The sequence below is a fragment of the Microcaecilia unicolor genome, chromosome 2, assembly GCF_901765095.1.
Source record: "Microcaecilia unicolor chromosome 2, aMicUni1.1, whole genome shotgun sequence".
In the NCBI taxonomy this organism is placed as follows: Eukaryota; Metazoa; Chordata; class Amphibia; order Gymnophiona; family Siphonopidae; genus Microcaecilia; species Microcaecilia unicolor.
Window position 1 is genome coordinate 230,369,584 of NC_044032.1, and position 23,268 is coordinate 230,392,851.

Sequence of the window (23,268 nt, forward strand, 5' to 3'; positions counted from 1 at the left end):
TGAAAGAACAGGGGGGAACTAAGCCACAGCAGTTGCTGGAGGATAAGCCAAAAACCTCTGGTCATCAATATTCAGGGGGCTCTAGATTTCAAGACAGCAGATGGTAATGGCCTGGTTGTCAGAAATATGGTCATAAGGCCCGCTTTCAGGCATGCCAATCTTTCGTGCGGTCAGGAAATCCTCGTCTTAGCTACAGCGCCCAATGCCTCAAGAGCTTTGCAATGATGCAAGGCTGCTCCACTCTTCTCTTCCTCTGGTGGGAGGACGCCTTCAGGTGTTTCAGGAGGAGTAGGCCAAAATCACATCAGACCAGTGGGTTCTATATATTCTTTCTGAAGGTTTCAAGTTGGAGTTCTCCTGCTCGGTCGCTCCTCTCTTCTTTCAGTCTCCTTGTTGAAAGGGAACAAAGGCAGTCAAGGTTCAGGCCTCTGTAGATTGCTGGTGCTCTGGGCCATTGTTCCAGTTCCCCATGCCGAACAGGGACAAGGCAGATACTCTGTCTGCTTCATTGTGCCAAAGAAGGGAAGGCACCTTCATCTGGTCTTAGGTAACATAATGGGAGATGGTGACAACAGACGCCAGCAAGTCAGGTTGGGGAGCTCATTACAAGTTCCATCTGACACAGGGCACCTAGACGGAACAGAGGTATCAGTGGTCGAAAAATCGCTTGACGCTCAGGACAATGTACGTGACTTTGCTCCCTTTCTGGTGGGGCCCTTGTATGAGTTTTCTCCAACAATGCAATGGCAGTGGCTTATATCAGCAAGCAAGGCGGGACTCACAGCCATCCAGTGGTGGTGGAGGCGGCCTTCCTTGTCAGTTGGGCAGAGAAAAATCTTCTCAGCTTGTCAGCAGCTCATGTTGATGTGTCCTTGAACGTGGAGGCAGACTTTCTCAGCAGACACTTGTTGAACTCAGGAGAATGGGAACTATCCAGTCAGGGTTTTCAGCTGATAGTGGACCGTTGGGGTTCTCTTCTGGACTTAATAGCGACAAAAGGAATGCCAAAGTGCCCAAGTTCTTCAGCCGTTGGAAAGAACTGAGCTTAATGGGTGCCCTCCTGCATGTCTTCCCTCCTTGGCATGTGGTAGACTTAGTTAAGATGTACTTTATATTTGGTTTGGCCTGGAAGTTTCCTAATGTTTAGGCTTCATCCCATTCAAAATTGGCTTCTACTGGATCATGGTGCTGCAAGCTTTTGCTCACAAGTACATGGAAGATTTCCTTATTAAAAAAAAAAATCCATTCTAAGTGATGCAGACAACAGCTGTAGGGCTAGTACAGAGGCTGAGACTCCAAACATCCCCCCTCCCCCATAGCATCCTTAGCCAGCTTGAGCTCATAAATTGAACTCACATCCCCTTTTTCCATTATATATCAGTAATTAGGGTACAATTTATGGCCAGGCAAGTATATTTTTGATCATAAAATGCTTTCTCTATATATACATTTTGCTTAACCTGTGCATAATTGTTTGTAAAGTGTTATCCAGTACCATATTATGTCAGTCTGGGCTTTATATTGAAAAACGGGTTCTTCATATAGTTGTGCTACAGTTTAGGGAACAATTTTGATGGTATTTTGATTTTGTTTGTAAGGAGATAATGCAAAATGGTATATCATCATACGTTAGCATGACATCCATTACGCTGAACATTATGACTTTTGTAGTTTTACACTAGGATCAGACTGTTGTATAGAGGTTTAAAAAACATTTCCTTGTGTTCTTTTTAAGAAGCACACCATATGCAAAAATGGGGGAGTTAACTTAGCAGTATAGTGTAGGGAAATGTCATATTAGTCTCTTTTATGTGGGAGCCACAAAGTGGCAAGCTCCAGACTGACTGCTGAAACTTTGCATTTTTGTACTTGCAGCAATTCATACGGCTGCTATGGATATGCTGGGAGGCTCTGGTATAGAGAAACAGTGCCGGACTCCTGATATCATGGCGGATGCAGCGTATTCCATAATAACAAAACCAAAGGATTTCACCGGCAACTTTATCATTGATGAGCAGCTGCTGAAAAAAGAAGGAGTACAGGATTTTAGTGTTTATGCCATTTCTCCAGGTAAATGTAAAAAAAAAAAAAAATCCGCTAGACTTAGTTCAGTTTTTTTTTTTTTTAAATCTAAGAGCTGTTGATTTCACCTTGTAATAAATCATAAGCACATAAGTACATAAGCACCGCCATACCGGGAAAAGACCAAGGGTCCATCAAGCCCAGCATCCTGTCTCTCACAGTGGCCAATCCAGGCTTCAAGAACCCGGCAACCCCCCCACCCCCCCCCCCCCCCCACACCCCCCAAAAAATTAATATGTTCAATGGACTTTTCCCTCAAGAATCTGTCCAAACCCCCTTTAAATTCCGTAAGGCCAGCTACTGTCACTACATTTTCCGGCAACGAGTTCCAGAGTCTGACTACATGCTGAGTAAAGAAAACTTTCTCCTGTTTGTTTGAGTGGAGGAGTGGCCAAGTGGTTAGGGTGGTGGACTTTGGTCCTGGGGAACTGAGGAACTGAGTTCAATTCCCACTTCAGGCAGCTCCTTGTGACTCTGGGCAAGTCACTTAACCCTCCATTGCCCCATGTAAGCCGCATTGAGCCTGCCATGAGTGGGAAAGATTGGGGTACAAATGTAAAATAAATAAAATAAATCTACCATATTCTAGCTTCATCTTGTGTCCCCTGGTTTTGTTGTTTTTTGAAAGTGTAAACAAACGCTTCACATCTGTCCGCTGTATTCCGCTCATTATCTTCTACACTTCTATCATATCACCCCTCAGCTGCCTTTTCTCCAAGCTGAAGAGCCCTAACCTTCTCAGCCTTTCCTCATAGGGAAGTCATTCCATTCCCTTTATCATTTTCGTCGCCCTTCTCTGCACCTTCTCTAATTCCTTTATATCTTTTTTGAGATGCGGCGACCAGACTTGGACACAATGTTCTAGGTGCAGTCGCACCATGGAGCGATAACAATGGCATTATAACATCCTTGTGATTGTTTTCCATCCCTTTCCTAATAATACTCAACATTCTGTGCGCTTTTTTTAGCCGCCGCAGCACACTGAGCAGAAGTTTTTAACATCTTATCAACGATGACTCCCAGATCCCTTTCTAGGTCCATGACTCCTAACGCGGAACCTTGCATGACACATAGCTGTAATTCGGGTTCCTTTTACCCACATGCATCACTTTGCACTTGTCAACATTGAACTTCATCTGCCACTTGCACGCCCAATCTCTTAGTCTCGCGAGGTCCTCCTGTAATCTTTCACACTCCTCCTGCGACTTGACGACCTTGAATAATTTTGTGTCATCTGCGAATTTAATTACTTCAATAGTTAATCCCATCTCTAGGTCATTTATAAATATGTTAAAAAGCAGCAGTCCCAGCACAGACCCCTGCGGGACCCCACTAACTACCCTTCCCCACTGAGAATACTGACCATTCAGTCCTACTCTCTGCTTCCTATCTTTCAACCAGTTCTTAATCCATAGTAATACCCTATCTCCGATCCCATGACTCTCCAGTTTCCTCTGGAGTCTTTCATGAGGCACTTTGTGAAACGCCTTTTGAAAATCCAGATACACAATATCCACCAGCTCCCCATTGTCCACATGTTTGTTCACCCCTTCAAAAAAATGCAGTACTACTACTACTTATCATTTCTATAGCACAGTAGATTGGTGAGGCAAGACTTCCCTTCACTAAATTCGTGCTGACTTTGTCTCATCAGCCCTTGTTTTTGTATGTGCTCTGCAATTTTATTCTTAATAATAGCCTCTACCATTTTGCCCGGTACCGACATCAGACTCACTGGTCTATAATTTCCTGGATCTCCTCTGGAACCTTTTTTAAAAATTGGCGTAACATTGGCTGCCCTCCAGTCTTCCGGTACTACTACTACTACTTAACATTTCTAAAGCGCTACTAGGGTTACGCAGCGCTGTACAATTTAACATGGAAGGACAGTCCCTGCTCAAGGAGCTTACAATTTAAAAGACAGGTGTACAATCTAAAGACAAGTGTACAATCTAAAAGACAGGTGTACAATCTAGAGACAAGTGTACAATCTAAAAGACAAGTGTAAAGTCAACCTGATAGGGCATACTATATTTCTTGAAAGGTTAGGTGCCGAAAGCATTGAAGAGGTGAGTTTTAAGCAGAGATTTGAAGATGGGTAGGGAGGGGGCTTGGCGTAGGGGTTGAGGAAGATTGTTCCAGGCATAGGGTGAGGCAAGGCAGAATGGCCGGAGCCTGGAGTTGGCAGTGGTGAAGAAGGGTACTGAAAGGAGGGATTTGTCCTGTGAGCGGAGGTTACGAGCGGGTAACATTGGCTACCCTCCAGTCTTCCGGTACCACACGTGATTTAAGGGATAGATTGCATATTACTAACAGTAGCTCTACAAGTTCATTTTTCAGTTCTGTTAATACTCTGGGATGAATACCATCCGGTCCTGGTGATTTACTACTCTTCAGTTTGCAGAACTGAGCCATTACATCCTCCAAGTTTACAGAGAATTTGTTTAGTTTCTCCGACTCACCTGCTTCAAATACGCTTTCCAGCACCGGTGTCCCTCCCAAATCCTCCTCGGTGAAGACCAAAGCAAAGAATTCATTTAATTTCTCCGCTACGGCTTTGTCTTCCCTGATCGCCCCTTTAACACCATTTTAGTCCAGCGGCCCAACCGATTCTTTAGCCAGCTTCCTGCTTTTAGTGTATGTAAAAAAAATGTACTATGTATTTTCGCTTCTAATGCTAACTTTTTTTCAAAGTCCTTTTTTGCCCTCCTTATCTCCGCTTTGCATTTGGCTTGGCATTCCTTATGTTTGATCTTGTTACTTTCAGTTGGTTCTTTTCTCCACTTTCTGAATGATTGTTTTTTGGCTCTAATGACTTCCTTTACCTTACTGTTTAGCCACGCCGGCTGATGTTTGGTCTTTTTCCCCTTTTTCTAATACACAGAATATATTTGTCCTGTACCTCTAGGATGGTGTTTTTAAACAGCATCCACGCCTGATGCAAGTTTTTTACCCTGCGAGCTGCTCCTTTCAGTCTTTTTTTCACCGTTTTTCTCATTTTGTAATCATCTTTTCTAAAGTTAAACGCTATGCAATGCATGCTTCCATCACATCAGTGTGCAGCTTTCTTATCCTTGTGTAAAGCATCTTGTGCACTGAGCAGTTAATAAAGTGATATAATAATAATAAAACTTTATTTATAACCAGCTATATCTGTAAAATTTTAAACGGGGAACAAATCACATACAAATTATTTAAAAAAAAGTGACAATAAAAACTTTCATCACAAAAAAAACTATACAAAAAAAGTTTTTTGCTTTGTAATTCTTAAAATAAAACTTACTACAAAGTAAATGTACATGTTATTAAAAATAAAACAATATCATACATCAAAGGAACCAAAGGCCTGAGAAAATAAAGGATTAGAAAAAAATATGGAAAAATATCAGGCTCCATTTAAAAAAATGTGATGGAGAACATTCTAAAAGCTCAAGTAAGTTCAATACATCATGTAAGATACTTTCAAGATAGGATAATTCTATGTTTATTATATTCTTTGAGGCCAAGCATGATACAGTAGTCTCACATGTGGGTGACCATATCCAACGGGGCTTATGCAGGAACTACTTTCTGACTTGTTCACACAAACATTTGAGAGTGTTGCACTGTGCATGCACATGCCTTTCTGCTTGACACTGTCATGCAGGACCTAGCCAGTTGCCATTTTTCTGCGAGCTCCTCAGCTCGCATCAAAATGTATTTGATGAAAAAGTTTTCTGTTTTTTTGCCTAATTCTTGTGTAAGCCCTGTTGCTTTCATGTGAGATACTTGCCCTAGGATTTTGGCTGTTTAAAGTTTCCTTTATTTTCCATTGGCCCTCTCTGGTCTTCCTAGACCCTGTGCACTTGGCCAGGTAAATTTTGATCATCAAGTTCTTTGATTTAACTGTGGCTATTTTTCCAGACATGTCCTAGAAAATAAAGCTTCCAGTGGTTTAAAAAAGTATTCCAGGTATAACAGGACCATATCCATAACAGATATTAACAATTGGTGCCTTCAGTGCCTGTGACCCAATCATAGTTCCTCTACTTGTCTCCTGTATTCACAGATGTCAAGGAGGGGAATCCATGGTTTAAAAAAGCAGGGCAAATGTATTTTTGATGCAGAAAAGCCTAGTCCATCTACATCAGAACACTGATCTCCATGGCTCTCAGAACTACATCAGGCCCTGGGGGGATGCATTGGTATCAAGAGTGTATCACTCGCCCTTAACATTGAGAATTGATAGAGGTCATGGGGGTTGGTCATCCTCCAATCCTGTCCTTAGGAAGAAGGATTCGTCATCATCCTCTTTGTGTCGAAGGAAATAGATGCCAGATTCCAAGCGGTGGCCAGGGTGCACAAACACCACACTCCCTCAAGTGTGGCACCAAGAGCATCAAGGCACTGAGGTCACTAGTGCCTTTAAAGCACTCCCAAAGAAGACCGTATAGACTTCTTGACATCAAGGGGATATGACAGCCTCCAAGGTGCTGGGACCTAGCTCTTAATATGCCTCATCAAGTGACTCAGGGGGACTTGGTCATTCTGACTGTGATGCCGTAAATCTCCCTTAAAGGAACTCTCATTCATTGAGTTTTTCAGGGAAGTCCATCCTTTTCCTTTGGAGACTGAGGAGGAGCCGAGGCAGAAACATGGAAATCCTCCAATTCCTTGCCTCCCCCCCGCCAACACACACACACACACACACAAAGTTGTGACAGTGGCCATTCACAGAATCTTTTTGGGAAGAAGTTTTATCAGAATCTAAATCTAGTCTTGTATCCCACTTACTCCTCACAGTTCAAAGCGGGGTAACAACAGAACCAGAACAATCCTATGGGAGAGTAAAATAAAAACGATTTTTAAAAATTTAAGAACTATTCTTCAAAACAAATGTCCAAAACAAAAAAGATCAATCTTTCTCCTTAAGATCAGGTAGGACTGAGATGAGAAAAAAAATACCATCAAATTCTTTCCAGTGTCTAGCAACTTGAAAAGCCAAAGCTACTTCAAGTAACTTTAATCTTTCTTCCCTTTAGAGAGGGAAATGAGAAGACCATATAACTTTTTCCCAGCTGTTTATGGGCACGCACTTGGGAACACTGTGAAGTGTAGCAGTTTGCTGACACTGTCTCTCAGGAGAAGGCCAACAAACTCCATGAGCTAGTAGCCAAAGGGAAGGAGTGTGGAAAATTCATGATCTGTGCGACCTATTATTGTTTATATGGTATCCAGATCCTCTACAGTAGGGATTGGTGCCTGCAGAATCACATGGCTTGCAAGCCCTGGACCTCAAGCCAGAAGTACAGGAGAAGCTTTGGATGTGCCAAGTCAGAAAGAGAATATTCTAACAGCATTCAAATATTCTTAAAATCCTATCCAAGCCCATTCCTGACCTATCCTTCTCTTCCAGAAGGTTTTTTTTTGGAGGGTAAGGAAGTACTACTATTCTCACAGGTGTAGGTATCTTCTCCCTCTTGGCTCCTCCAAGCAACTCGGGGATCTCATTCTCAAACAGCCAGCTCCCCAGTCACCAGCAGAGGCCTGAACCTTTGTGACTGTCTTAGACAACCTGTCGGCTGGAGGGAGACAGAATTTTTTTGTAGTAAGTTGGCCTCTTAGTGGTTAATGCAGCGACTTTAATGCCTGGGAACTGCCCCAGACTAAGTAAAAGCTAGACAAATCCACCACTTTGCTCACACTGTGCATGTCAAAGCGTGCTCTAGGGTTAGCCAGGTAATATGGGACCAAAAAGAACAAAAATAACCTGGTGACAGCACATTCTAATTTTATTTATTATCATTTAAATTTTTTACATGCGGAACATGCATGGAGAAGCAATCTGTATCAGCATTGTATGGGGCTCTGGGTTAGGCGTAGGTCCCAGAGGCAATATGTAGATCTTAAGCGTAAATGGGAACAAGATCTTGGGACCTCACTGGCAACATGGGATGTGTCCAGCTACCTTGAAAGGCATCCGGGCATTGGTGACAGATGAGAGGCTGAGGAGTGTGGTTATAGAGTGGTCCTTCGGGGGTATATGTCTAAAGCACAACTGGCTCATATGTTGGGCCGGACAACTCGGGGTGCTCTAAATGCGGAGGGGGTCCCAGCTCATTATATCATGCATTATGGCAATGCCCCAAGGTGCGTATGTTCTGGCAGAGGGTAAGAGGGTTTTTGATTCGATTGGGGAATAGAATTCAAGGAACGGAGAGGCAGTTTCTGTTGGACCAACCAAGAGCGTTTGCTCCATTAGGTGCCCCAGCTATAATGTTATGTAGGAAGCTGAGCTTGGTAGCTCGGAAATGCATTATGCAGTACTGGGTCTCATCGGAAGGGCCAGCTTATTGGCATTGGCGCAATCAGGTGCATCTCCTGGCCTCTTGGGAGGCTAGGGACTCAAAACAATCGCCTAAGCGTAGAGTACGCTTTCTACAGATCTGGACACCATACCTGCAAATTCTCAGTCCAAGGGGACGTAGTCTGCTTGTTAATGCCTGATAAATAGTGGAATAATGGAGAGTATGGGTAGCCTGGAGTGGTAATTTAGTTCAGAGGGGAATCCTGCTTGCAAGGGGGGGAGGTATTGGGTGGGGGGTTGAAGGGGTTGAGTGAGATGTATATGGCTAAAGCTTGACAGTGCTCTAGAGCTTGGATGTTTAGTTTTCTGATATTTTGTGATAAGCACTATTGCACCTAACGAGGTACTTAAAGTGTATGATATTGGGAATAGAAGCCATTTAACATCTGATATTAGCACTTGATAAGTAATTGTGCAGAGGGGAGGGGGGAGAAAATGGGGAAGAAAAGTGTTTGGCGATGTTGTATAAGCTGTAAGAATGCTGTTTTGTATATCAAGCAATGTTATATGAATGTTCTAAGTTAATCTGTATTGTGATAATCGTCAATAAAACAGTTTAAAAGTACATGCGGAACATGCAATATGTAATACACTGTACAGCTTGTTCAAAAACAAAGGTAATTATAACATTAAACTTGCAATACTTTCAGTAAGAAAAAGAGCAAGCTATACAATTAATTAGACCACAATTCTGCCTTAAGGGGGGAAGTGATTTAGATAATAGGAGATCTTAAACAAAAAAGAAAAAGAAAATGCATATATGGCCTGGCCTTACCCCCATTACTTTAATACTTAAATGATATCGATTACTCTACAGGTTTATTAGCTATTTTTTTCATCTCCAAGAATGCTATAAGATGTTCCGGTTCAAAAAGGTATATTTTACTCCCAAATATGTAACCAGACATTTACATGGGTAGGCCATAAATATTGTTGCCCCAAAGCTCGGGTTCTTCTCTATACAATAAAAATTTCTTTCCTCCTGTCTTGAGTTTGTTTTACAGACATCCGGGGTATATCCACACTCTTTGACCACAAACATTTCAAAGCATTTTAAGTATAACTTCAATACAGCGTTCAAATCCTGTTCAAAAACAAACGATATTAATAGAGTTCTACGGTGCTCAATATCAGATGTAGATGTCTCCAAAATTAATGAAAATATCCAGCTGTGCTTGAAAGTTCAAATGTTTGTTCAAATTATTTTTCTTGCCACTATCTTCCGGCTCAGCTGTAGAGGACTTGGTAATAATATACTCTATTTAAAGGAGGTATAGCTGAGTCCGGGTACAGTAGAATTCTTTTAAATACTTCTTAAAGAGCTCAGTAGCACTCAATTCCTGAGTCCAAGGAAAATTTAATATTCTAAGATTAAGCCTTCTATTGAAATTTTCAAATTGCTCAATTTTTCTATGTATCGCCATTTTATCCGTTACTAAGGATTCAGTCACTGATTTTAATGATTTTACTTCCTGCTGAAATACCTCAGTTTGTAACGTCGCTTCTTGTTTAGTTTTTTCTAAAGAATTGGTCAAAAAGTCAATTTTACTTACTAGTTGAGAAGTATCTCGAGCAGATTTTGTTATTGTCTGGTTTAAAGCCTGCAGCATTCTCCATATCACTTGTAGGTTTATCTCCGCTGGAGGATTCCCCTCCAGGGTTGTTGCCTCAGCGTGCAGGGGAGGGTTAGCGCCAAACGAGGTTTGGTCTGAAACGGCTTCCGAGCAGGCTCTTCCTCCTCTCCCTGCCCCGTAACCGCTGGATGCGCGAGGTCGATTAATCAGGCGGCGAAAGTGATATTTCTAAATCCGAGGGAGCCGGTGCTCCTCCAACGGCTCCCAAATCGGCGTCGCTCGCCTTCACAACAGGGAAGGGCGTTGTGAACCGGTCCAGTGTTTGCTGAAATGGGGAGGAAGTTCGAGCCGTTGGCGTCTGGCTCTTTACTATCCCCTTCCTTTTGGTATGTGGCATTTGCAATAAAAAGATAGGAAAGAAAAGAAAACAAGGCTCTCAGCAGATTCACCGTGGCCAGTCCTCAAACGCTTAGGCCGCCATCTTGTCACGCCCCCCAGCCTCCGACAGCAACATTCTAGCTGATTTAGGGGATTTCTGCCCGGATCATTCCTCCTAGTCTGCCATTCCCTGTGGTGATGTGACATCCTCTGGGAAGGTTACCTTCTGCCATTAGAACACATTCTTCCAAATTGCCTACCAAGAGCATCAAGTTAAGCTCTCTGCATTAGGAATTGCTTATCAAAGAACTCTTTTCCCTCTTACAGGCCAATGCTGTCAAGCTGATTCCACCATAGAAAAGAGGGAAGAGATTTTATTCCAAGTACTTCTCGTTTTTTGTGTTCAGGAAGGATTTCATCCCATTCTAGACTTCAGGGCCCTGAACTGTATCTAGCCAAGGAGATTTGATTATGCTGTCTGGTCTTTAAAAGATACATATACTCACGTAGAGACACATCTACTTTACAGGAAGTATCTGAGATTTATAGTAGTGGAACACCACTTACAGTATCACATGCTGCTGTTTGGCTTTGCATCAGCAGTAAAAGTATTCACAAAGGGGATAATTCTGTTTAGGTTGCCCGAAGTTAGGTGCTGGAATGCTGTGTGCTATGCGTGAATTCTAAAATGGCATTTATGTGCGTAATTGTCATTATGGAATACTAGGGTAAGTCTGCAGTTACATGCCTAACTTTAGGCATACAATTTGTAAGACTGTGTAATTATAGTGTGGGGACTTAATCCATTAAATGTCCATTTATATGTCCCAAACATGCATGCATAGAGTACATGTTTTCAACCAGTACTTAGTACACAACCAGCATCTTGCCTTCTCTTAAGGCTACAGTATCAATAATCTTTATGTAGCCATTTTTTTTTAAAACGGGGATCATCAGTGTCTTGCCACATACACCATATGGGAACACCGTCCCTTTATATTAATGGTGCAGCGCAAATCGTCATGGATCTACCCCTATAATTTATTTATTCTATTACAATTATTTGGGGGGGGGGGGGTTCTTCTTCAAAAACGTAAAAAAAAAAAAGAGGGTTTTTTTTAACGTTAATTATATGTGAGCCCACTCATGGTATAATTAAACACTTAAAAAGAGGTGTATGTATATCAGCACTTAACTTTTGGCAGCAATTTTTCACCAGGAACAAACCTCCACTAACATGGCCAGGTTTCGAAGTCCTTCTTCACGGAAGAGGTCCGAAATGTATCTCTTACTGCACTCCTGCATAGGAAAAAATGGCTGCCATGAAGGACTCCAAAACCTGGCCATGTTGGTGGAGGTTTGTTCCTGGTGAAAAATTGCTGCCAAAAGTTAAGTGCTGATATACACACACCTCTTTTTGAGTGCTTAATTATATGATGAGCAGGATCATTTATGATATCTACTATAATAAAACTCACCCTCAACGTTCTGAGGATACTGTCGTCAGTGAAGCCAAGCCCTGACTTCCTTCAAAAAGGTTTGAAGGTTCGTGGTGGTGAAGCCACCAAAATCGCTCCGGGCCCTGCCCTCGAGGGCGGAGCTATGGCAGAACAACGAAGGGAGGGAGGGAGGGAGGCGGGAAATCACTCCAGGCCCCGCCCTCGCCTCAAACATCATGGTGTTGGGGCCGGAGCAATGGCATAACAACGAAGGGGTTGGCCAGGGAGGAAGGGGGAGGGTGTTGGCGACGAAAACCTTGCTAGCGCCCGTTTCATTTGCTCAGAAACGGGCCTCTTTTACTAGTAAGAAGATAAAAACCTCTCTTTTAAAAAAAAAAAAAAAGTTTTTGAAGAACCCCCCCCCCCAAATAACATTCTTGTTTTAAAAGCTCTTGTTCTCATGCCAATGTACAATTTATGACATGGACACTGGACGACATAAACCACATGATCTGATCTGTAATTAGTTAAATGAGTTTGCTGAGGTAATCTAATTCTCCCTGAGAAGTCCTGAGAGAAGAAGACATTTCTCTGGTAAGTGAACACTACTTTGCTTTGTGCTTTGGGAACTTAAAGATTGGGGTTTAAAGGAGGAATTGTAGGTTAGTGTTAGGCAAAATAAAAATATAAAAAACAAATTTTAACAACTAATCTCCATAGTCTTTTCCACTTAGTTTTAAAAGCTTTGTACCACAGCATTAACAGATAGAATCTAGCACTGCAGGATCTAGTTTAGTCTTTTCGCCCACCCCTAGGACAACTCTTCAATTATAGTCAGTTATTGTAATTAGGGTAACAAGCAAGGAGTGCTCTTACAGAGTTTTAAATACATTTCATTACCATCTAAGAAGGAAACACTAAATAAATCATACAATATACTATATAAACTAAAAGACACTTTTATATTAGGTTAATATCCTTAATACTGTAGCAAGTTTTAAATTATTGACACACTCAAAAACACTAAGATGGAGTCAGCAGTCCAGCAGCGAGAGGGGTGCTGTCCAGTCTTTTGCATTGAGTGTCACATGTATGATTATCTCCCAGTTGGTGAGATGTCATATGTGTGTGCCCGATGCAAAGAGCTCCTAGCTCTTAGAGAACGTGTTCATTCTCTTGAGGCTAGAGTAGCAGACTTGGTGGAGCTGAGGGAGACAGAGAGGTACATAGAAGAGACCTACAGGGATGTTGTAGAGAAGTCCCACCTCCAGTCTGGTAGCCTTTGTGCTACCTTTGAGGAGGGAGGTCTCCTAGAAGGAGAGCATTACCCTGGTGATGTAGGAAGTACTCCTGTAGCCAGGACATGCCCACCAGGGGATTTACTATCCTCTTGCACCGAGGATATATCTCCAAGTGCTGCCTGGGAGGGAAAGGTTAGGACAGCCGTTGTAGTTGGTGATTCGATCATTAGGCATATAGATAGCTGGGTGGCTGGTGAAATGAAGATTGCCTGGTGGCTTGCCTGCCTGGTGCGAAGGTGGCGGACATCACGCGTCACCTAGATAGGATTTTAGATAGTGCTGGGGAGGAGTCGGCTGTCTTGGTACATGTGGGTACCAGTGACATAGGAAAATGTGGGAGAGAGGTTCTGGAAGCCAAATTTAGGCTCTCAGGTAGAAAGCTCAAATCCAGATCCTCTAGGGTTGCATTTTCTGAAATGCTAACTGTTCCACGCGCAGGGCCCAAGAGACAGGCAGAGCTCCGGAGTCTCAATGCGTGGATGAGACGATGGTGCAGGTAGGAGGGTTTTAGATTTGTTAGGAACTGGGTAACATTCTGGGGAAGGGGGAGCCTATTCCGAAACGATGGGCTCCACCTTAACCAGGGTGGGACCAGGATGCTGGTGTTGGCATTTAAAAAGGAGATAGAGCAGCTTTTAAACTAGAAATGGGGGGAAGGCCGACAGTCGCTCAAAAGCGCATGGTTCGGGATAAAGTATCTTGCAAGGATACCTCACAAACAGGGAAGATAGGGTTTCTGGATAGTGAGGTTGCACAACAGACCGTGGTAGGCCAGGTGCCCTTAAATACAACTAAAGATCAGACAAAAAATGGCAAATCAATAGTGTCAAGTACTAAGCATCATGCAAATAGGAACAACAAACATACTCTGAAATGTCTATATGCAAATGCTAGGAGTCTAAGAAATAAGATGGGAGAGTTGGAATATATTGCACTAAATGAAAAATTGGATATAATAGGCATTACTGAGACCTGGTGGAAGGAGGATAACCAGTGGGATACTGTCATACCGGGGTACGAAGTATATCATAGTGATAGGGTGGACCAGATTGGTGGATGGGTAGCATTGTATATTAACGAGAGCCTTGACTCAGATAGATTACAAATTCAGCAGGACATAGATTACAAATTCAGCAGGACAGAAATCACACCTTTGAATCATTGTGGGTTGAAATTCCATGTATAAAATGGAAAAGGACGGTGATAGGAGTGTACTACCATCCGCCTCGCCAGGATGAGCAGGTAGATGCAGAAATGATAAAAGAAATCAGAGACACAAACAAAATGGTCAATGTGATAATAATGGGTGACTTCAATTATCCAAATATAGACTGGGCAAATGTAACATCGGGACACGCTACCGAGGTACAATTCCTTGATGAAATCAAGGACAGCTTTATGAAGCAGCTGGTGCAGGAGCCGACGAGAGGAGGAAAAATTCTAGACTTGATCCTTAGTGGAGCGCATGATCTGGTGAGGGATGTTATGGTACTGAGGGATGTTGATAACAGTGATCATAATATGATCAGTTTTGATATCAACCTTGAAATAACTATACACAGGAAGTCAAATACGTTAGCGTTTAACTTTAAAAAAGGAGACTATGATAAAATGAGAAGAACAATTAAAAAAAAAAAACTTAGGGGGGCAACTGAGAGGATAAAAACTGTACAAGAGGCTTGGACGCTGTTCAAAAATACCATCCTGGAGGCCCAGGCCAAACATATTCAGCGAATTAGAAAAGAAAGACGGAAGTCCAAAAGACAGCCGGCGTGGTTGAAAAGTGAGGTTAAGGAAGCTATTAGGGCTAAAAGAAATGCCTTCAGAAAATGGAAGAAGGAGCTGTCTGAAAATAACAAGAAGCAGCATAAGGAGTGTCAAAGCAATTGCAAGGCGCAGATAAAGAAGGCCAAGAGGGATTACGAAAAAAGATAGCATTAGAGGCAAAAAAACATAGAGGCAAAATTTTTTTCGGTATATTAAAAGCAGAAAGCAGGCAAAAGAATTGGTTGGGCCGCTGGATGACCAAGGGGTAAAAGGGGTGATCAAGGAAGACAAAGACATAGTGGAGAGATTGAATGAATTCTTTGCTTCGGTCTTCACTGAGGAATATTTGGGTGGAATACCGGTGTTGGAAATGGTATTTCAAGCGGATGAGTCAGAGAAACTTACTGACTTCACAGTAAACCTGGAGGACGTAATGGGGCAGTTCAGCAAACTGAAGAGTAGCAAATCTCCTGGACTGGATGGTATTCATCCTAGAGTACTGATAGAACTGAAAAATGAGCTTGCGGAGCTACTGTTAGTGATATGCAATCTATCCTTAAAATCGAGCGTGGTACCGGAAGATTGGAGGGTGGCCAATGTAACGCCAATTTTTTAAAAAGGTTCCAGAGGAGATCCGGGAAATTATAGACCGGTGAGTCTGACGTCGGTGCCAGGAAAAATGGTAGAGACTATTATTAAAAACAAAATTACAGAGCACATCCAAGGACATGGATTACTGAGACCAAGTAAGCACGGCTTTTGTTTGTGGAAATCTTGCCTGACCAATTTACTTCAATTCTTTGAAGGAGTAAACAAACATGTAGACACAGGGGAGCCGGTTGATATTGTGTATCTGGATTTTCAAAAGGCGTTTGACAAGGTACCTCATGAAAGGCTACAGAGGAAATTGGAGGGTCATGGGATAGGAGGAAATGTCCTATTGTGGATTAAAAACTGGTTGAAGGATAGGAAACAGAGAGTGGGGTTAAATGGGCAGTATTCACAATGGAGAAGGGTAGTTAGTGGGGTTCCTCAGGGGTCTGTGCTAGGACCGCTGCTTTTTAACATATGTATAAATGATTTAGAGATGAGAGTAACTAGCGAGGTAATTAAATTTGATGATGACACAAAGTTATTCAAAGTCGTTAACTCGCGACAGGATTGTGAAAAATTACAGAAGGACCTTACGAGACTGGGAGAGTGGGTAGCTAAATGGCAGATGACATTTAATGTGAGCAAGTGCAAGGTGATGCATGTGGGAAAAAATAACCCGAATTATAGCTACGTCATGCAAGGTTCCACGTTAGGAGTTACGGACCAAGAAAGGGATCTGGGTGTCGTCGTCGTCGTCAATAATACACTGAAACCTTCTGCTCAGTGTGTTGCTGCGGCTAGGAAAGCGAATAGAATGTTGGGTATTATTAGGAAAGGTATGGAAAACAGGTGTGAGGATGTTATAATGCCGTTGTATCGCTCCATGGTGTGAGTGCGCCGTGAGTATTGTGTTCAATTCTGGTCGCCGCATCTCAAGAAAGATATAGTAGAACTGGAAAAGGTGCAGCGAAGGGCGACTAAAATGATAGCAGGGATGGGCCAACTTCCCTATGAAGAAAGACTAAGGAGGCTAGGGCTTTTCAGCTTGGAGAAGAGATGGCTGAGGGGAGGCATGATAGAGGTATATAAAATAATGAGTGGAGTGAAACAGGTGGATGTGAAGTGTCTGTTCACGCTTTCCAAAAATACAAGGACTTGGGGCCATGCGATGAAACTACAGTGTAGTAAATTTAAAACAAATCGGAGAAAATGTTTCTTCACCCAACGCATAATTAAACTCTGGAATTCGTTGCCGGAGAACGTGGTGAAGGCGGTTAGCTTGGCAGAGTTTAAAAAGGGGTTAGACGGTTTCCTAAAGGACAAGTCCATAAACCACTACTAAATGGACTTGGGAAAAATCCACAATTCCAGGAATAACATGTATAGAATGTTTGTACGTTTGGGAAGCTTGCCAGGTGCCCTTGGCCTGGATTGGCCGCTGTCGTGGACAGGATGCTGGGCTCGATGGACCCTTGGTCTTTTCCCAGTGTGGCATTACTTATATACTTATGGAGTCGCTCCAATTTAGTGTCTAGTGGGTGCAGCCTCTTTTCCAGGATGGCTTCCATTGCCGTTATTGCCTCCACAGCAATCTCTGCCACCCATGCTGAGTTGATCATTGAGCCTGCAGGACTTAAAGTTCCTGTCATCTTGTCCTTAGTAACTCTTCATTTTCCCTCTCCTTTTTCTGAATTTTTGTAGCCATCACACCTGTCTGACGAATAAGCACTGCACCACACCACTCCGGAGTAATTCACACGGGGGGGGGGGGGGGGGGAGGTTAATATATGCTGGTTCTCTGGGTATCTGAAAAGGTGGCAGGAGAAGCACAATCAGTGACTTCTCCTGAGCATAGCATCACATGTCCTGGCTCTTACAGCTTTAAATGGAAGAGGCTTGCTGTCTGGTGTGAGGGTAAGGCCCTAAATTCTTTCTGTCCTACACAAAAACTGCTTAAATATCTCCTGCATTTTTTCAGAGTCTGATCTCAAGACTGCCCGTATCAGGGTGTTTTAGTGCATTTGATGCTTATTATAATGAAGTAGAAGATAAACCCCCATCTCTGCTCACTTTGAGAGTCTTGTTTCCAATGAAGCGTCCTGCAGTGTCATGGGACCTCGGTGTCATTTAACTCAGATGATTAAATGTCATTGGATACCTGCCACCTGGAGCAACTGATCTGGAAGGTCCTGTTTTTTGTGGTGATCACTTTAGTATGCAGGATCAGTGAGCCTCCAGACTTTAGTAACTAATTCACCTTGCAAAAAATTTTATAACAATACAGTGGTCCTGGCCTTCTATCTAGAGTGGACTAAAGCCCATAGAAAGTCCACCCAGCTTTTTTTTTATCTTTTGACCAAAACAGGAGGTGTCACGGTTGTGGCTGTGCCCTTATGTTCAGACCTACTGTTTCTCTGTATCTAACTCTGTGACCTCTCCAGTCTGCCTTTTTCCCTGTTGTTCTTCCTTTAAGCCAAGCCTCGCTTTGGTCTCCCTGCTTCTGCTTCATTTCCTACTTGTGACATCATCAGCCTACTCCTTTGTAAGGACCCAGGGAGCTTTCCTATGTTGCCTTTGTAAGAGGTCTCTTAATCTTGTGTTACCTGTTTAGAGCATTTCCCTGCTTGGCTTGGTTCCTGAGAGGCTTGCTCCTGAAGGTCTTTTCTGTGTTCCTCTGAGTCTTGTGTGTCAATGCTTTGCTTTGTTTCTATGTGTTTGCTTTTGTACCTTGATCCTGAAAGGCTGGCTATAGAGTCACACCCTGCTCTTGGTGTCTGTATCTGTTTAATTCTACCCTTGGCTCCTGCTTTTAGCCTAGCCCTGCTTTTGACTCTTGCTATAGTTAAGCTCTGTGTTTAAGCCAAGCTCTGTTTCTCCTGTTCTGTTTCCTGTGTGTATAGTTCTTGTCTGTTAATTCTGAGAGTCTGTAGAAGCCAGCATTGTCCCTAATTACCTCCCTGCTATGCAGCTGGGTCTGCTGCCTCTAAATCTTCCTGGCCTCTCCCTTTCCAGCTGTGAATGCTGGTAAACACATTGCTTTTTTGTTTGTCTTCCCTTAGTCTGCTTAATCCTTTGCCTGCTATGTTTTCCTGGCTCTTGAGCTCTGTTTCTGCTAAGTTCTGTTCCTGTTGTGTGTTTGAGCCAGATTCTGCCCCTGCTATGTGTTTGAGCTAGTTTCTGTCCCTGCTCTCTGTCAAGCCATGTCCCTTTCAGACTCCGGTTCCAGCCAAGCCCTTTCCAGCATCCAGCCAAGCCCATTCTAGCATCCTGTGCCAGTCACGCCAAGCCCGTTCTAGCATCCTGTGCAGCCAAGCCTGCTTGAGAATCCTGTTTGAGAATCCTGCCGGTTCCAGCCAAGCCTGTTTGAGAATCCCTGTTCCAGCCAAGCTTGTTTGAGAATCCTGAATCCTGTTCCAGCCAAGCTTGTTTGAGAATCCTGAATCCTGTTCCAGCCAAGCTTGTTTGAGAATCCTGAATCCTGTTCCAGCCAAGCTTGTTTGAGAATCCTGTTAGAGTTTCCTGAATCCTGTTCCTGCCTTGTGTATTGTCTTCTGTTATTCTGTTGCCTAGCTCCTGCCCCGTCTTGCCTGTCTAGTTGTGCTTTGTTTAGTCTTCTGCAGTCTAGTCCTAACCAGATCCAGTTCTACCCCTTTTGCCTTCTTTTCCTTGCCTCGTCTGGATCCGGTCCTTGTTTAGTCCATTGTGTTTAGTTACCTCTGTCCTGCCTTGTTGAGTCTGTTAATTTATCTTAGTTCAGTCTGTTCTGATTCCTGCCTGTGCCAGCCCAGGTGATTTGTCTGGCAAAGCTCCGGCTTTGGTTCAAGGGCTCACCATTCCTGACAGTTGTGACAGGAGGCTATTGGCAAACACACTCTTTCTTTCTAATTGGCTGTATTTCCATCATTTATGCCCAGGCTGGCTCACTGCAGGGTCATGTCACAGCTCATCATGTTAAGAGTTATGGCTGCGTTGGTAGCCCACTTGAGGTCAGCCTCCATAGAGGAAATTTGGAGAGCTTTGACATGGTCTTCGGTCCACACATTGAGAACTTATTACTGTTTGGAACAGGGCTCCTGATATGACAGCTGTTTTGGCCAGACAGTCCTTCATAATTTATATAGGATTTAGAACCCAACTCTACTACCCCCTAGACCCAGTTATGTCAGTTCCAGGCTGTTTGAGATATATATATAATTCAGTTATTGTTGCAGTATTCTTGTGCCTTGCCTTCTGTAAGGCCAAAATTGTTATTCCAATTTTTTTTTTGTTAAAGGCAGCAAAAAAGCACAAAAGGGCCTTCAGGACTGTAACAATGGTACAGTCTTTTCTCCGAGGACAAGCAGGCTGCTTGTTCTCACGACTGGATGACGTCCGCGGCAGCCCCCACCAACCGGAAAAAGCTTTGCGGGCGGTCCGCACGCAGGGCAGGCCCACCGCGCATGCGCGGCCGTCTTCCCGCCCGTGCGCGACCGTTCCCGCCAGTCTTGTTTTTTCCGCGCTGGAGAGAGTCGTGCGTCGCCGCTCTCTCTTGTCAGCCCCGGAAAACCGTCGTGTTTTCGCGAATTTCTTAGTTTTTTGTTTGTTTCTGGTTCCCGCGCGTCCCGGACCCTTTTCTTTTTCTTGTTTAAAAAAAAAAAGAGAAGGTGAACGCGCGTGTTTTTCCCTCGTTTTCTAGCGGGGGCGTCGTGTTGCGGCCTTGTGGCCGCGCGGTCGATTTATTTTTGAGGTGTGATTTACCGCCACCATCGACGACTTTAATTTCGCCGACGCGATTTTTCCGTCGATGTCCTCAAAGGTCCCGAGTGGATTTAAGAAGTGTGGTCGGTGCGGCCGGCCTATCTCGCAGACCGACACCCACGCTTGGTGCCTCCAGTGCCTCGGGCTGGAGCACAATATCAAGTCGTGCTCTTGTGTCTTGGTCTCCGGAAACGGACTCAGTTGCGAGGCAAGTTCTACGGGACCGTCTTTTTGGAACTTGCGCCAGCCCCTCGACGTCGACCTCGACGGCATCGGTATCGACGGCCGGTTCTTCGGTACCGGTATCGATGTCAGCGAAATCGGCACCGATGGCATCGACCCCAGGAGCACAGGTCCCGTCGGCCCGCCGGTCCTCCGGTGAGGGTAGGGGTGAGAAGCCGCATGGGCAGTCGGCCCCGGTCACTCCCTCTGCCCATGGCCCTCGGGACCGAACCCTGTCTGACCCGGTTCCTCGAGACCGAGGGGGATCGACCTCCTCCTCCTCCATTCCACCTGGCGCCGATGACGGGCACCACAAAAAATCAAAGAAGCACCGTCATCGGTCGCCTTCGATGCATCCGCTCTCGGTGCCGCGAGGAGTCGACGCCGAAGCATCAGCGTCGAGAGGAGAGGTCCCCTTCGGTAGTGGAGGTCCCGACGCGTCAGGGTCCCAGCACTTCGGTGCAGTCTCCTGGACCCGAGCAGCTTCCGACACCTCTACCGGCCCCCCCGTCTTTCCCGACAGCGGGCCTGGACAAGTGCCTCCGAGCCATCCTTCCGGGGATCCTGGAAGGGCTGATGCGCCAGGCTGTGCCGGCGCCGGGGGTGCTTGCGCCCTCGGCGCCGTTGACTGTGGCGCTGGCGAGCTCTAGCCCGGTGCCGAGGCCTTCGACACCGCCGCCGCTTGCGGCGCCAGTCTCGACCGCCACGCAGGTGGAGTCCCCGTTGATGGAGGGAGCTTCGTCCCCGCCAGCGCGGGAGTCCACCGCTCGACGACACCGAGGCCTCGGTGCCTCGACGTCGAGCCGGGCCCGGTTAAGGACTCAGCTACATGAGCTTATGTCCGATACCGAGGAAGAGGCCTCGTGGGGGGGAAGAGGAGGACCCCAGATATTTCTCCTCAGAGGAGTCTGTGGGCCTTCCCTCTGACCCCACGCCTTCACCAGAGAGGAAGCTCTCGCCTCCTGAGAGCCTCTCCTTTGCCTCCTTTGTAAGGGATATGTCCATTTGCGTTCCCTTCCCCGTGGTCTCTGTGGATGAGCCGAGGGCTGAGATGCTCGAGGTTCTCGACTATCCATCACCACCTAGAGAGTCCTCCACGGTGCCGTTGCACAATGTCCTCAAAGAGACACTACTTCGGAACTGGATGAGACCATTATCTAATCCCATCATTCCCAAGAAAGCAGAGTCCCAGTACAGAATCCACTCGGACCCAGAGTTAATGCGCCCCAATTGCCCCATGACTCGGCGGTCGTGGATTCTGCTCTCAAGAGGGCACGGAGTTCGAGGGATACCGCCGCCTCGGCGCCCCCGGGGCGGGAGTCTCGCACTCTGGACTCGTTTGGGAGGAAGGCCTACCATCTTCCATGCTCGTGACCCGCATCCAATCTTACCAGCTCTACACGAGCATCCACATGCGGAACACTGTGAAGCAACTGGCGGACCTGGTTGATAAGCTCCCGCCGGAGCAGTCCAGGCCTTATCAGGAGGTGGTCAGGCAGCTGAAGGCGTGCAGAAAGTTCCTGTCCAGGGGTATATATGACACCTGTGACTGGCATCTCGTGCTGCGGCCCAAGGTATAGTGATGCGCAGGCTCTCATGGCTGCGTGCCTCTGACCTGGACAACCGCACCCAGCAGAGACTGGCCGACGTCCCTTGCCGGGGGGATAACATTTTTGGCGAGAAGGTCGAGCAGCTGGTGGACCAACTGCATCAGCGTGAAAACCGCCCTCGACAAGCTCTCCCACCGGGCGCCTTCAGCATCCACCTCAGCAGGTGGACGTTTTTCCCGGGCCCGGCAGGCTGCGCCCTATGCTTTTGCCAAGCGCAGGTACACCCAGCCGGCCCGAAGGCCTCGACAGGCACAGGGACAGGCCCCAGCGCGCTCGTTCTCGTCAACAGCATGCGCCTAAGCAGCCCCTGCGCCTCCACAGCAAAAGCCGGGGACGGGCTTTTGACTGGATCCACGGGAACATAGCCGCCCTCAAAGTGTCCGTGCCAGACGATCTGCCGTCGGAGGGAGGTTAAAATTTTTTCACCAAAGGTGGCCTCTCATAACCTCCGCCAGTGGGTTTCTCCAAATAGTGCGGTGCGGATACGCCCTAAATTTGGCTTCCCGTCCACCAAATTGTCCTCCGGGAGCTCAATCCTTCAGCTCCCATCACAAGCAGGTACTTGTAGAGGAACTCTCCCGCCCTTCTCAGCGCCAATGCGGTCGAGCCTGTACCACCCAGCAGGAAGGGCAGGGATTCTATTCCAGGTACTTCCTTGTGGAAAAGAAAACAGGGGGATGCGCCCCAGTCCTAGAACCTGAGAGGCCTGAACAAATTCCTGTCAAAGAAAAGTTCAGAATGCTTTCCTTGGGACCCTTCTGCCAATGATTCAGAAAAATGATTGGCTATGTTCCCTGGATTAAAGGACGCATACACTCACATCCCGATACTGCCAGCTCACAGACGTATCTCAGATTCCGCCTGGGGCGCACGGCACTTTCAGTATTGTGTTGCTGCCCTTTGGGCTCGCCTCTGCCCACGGGTGTTTACAAAGTGCTTCGTGGTGGTAGCGGCTTATCTACGCAAGCTGGGAGTGCACATGTTCCCATATCTCGACGATTGGCTGGTCAAGAACACCTCGGAGGCAGGAGCCCTCCGGTCCATGCAGTGCACTATTCAACTCCTGGAGCTGCTGGGGTTTGTGATAAATTACCCAAAGTCCCATCTCCAGCCAACCCAGTCTCTGGAATTCATATGAGCTCTGCTGAATACCCAGACGCTCAGGCCTTCCTTCCGAGCGAGGGCCAACAACCTCCTGTCCCTGGCTTCGCAGACCAG

General features: G+C 45.5%; 1 protein-coding gene across 1 annotated transcript in view; it reads left to right on the plus strand.

Moving 5' to 3' along the window:
- HSDL2 (hydroxysteroid dehydrogenase like 2) overlaps positions 1 to 23,268 on the plus strand; it is a 130,326-nt gene that overhangs the window by 80,932 nt on the left and 26,126 nt on the right. The window contains exon 7 of the mRNA XM_030193772.1: positions 1,876 to 2,070. Coding sequence (XP_030049632.1) covers positions 1,876 to 2,070 — 195 coding nt within the window. The remainder of the gene's footprint in view (positions 1 to 1,875; positions 2,071 to 23,268) is intronic.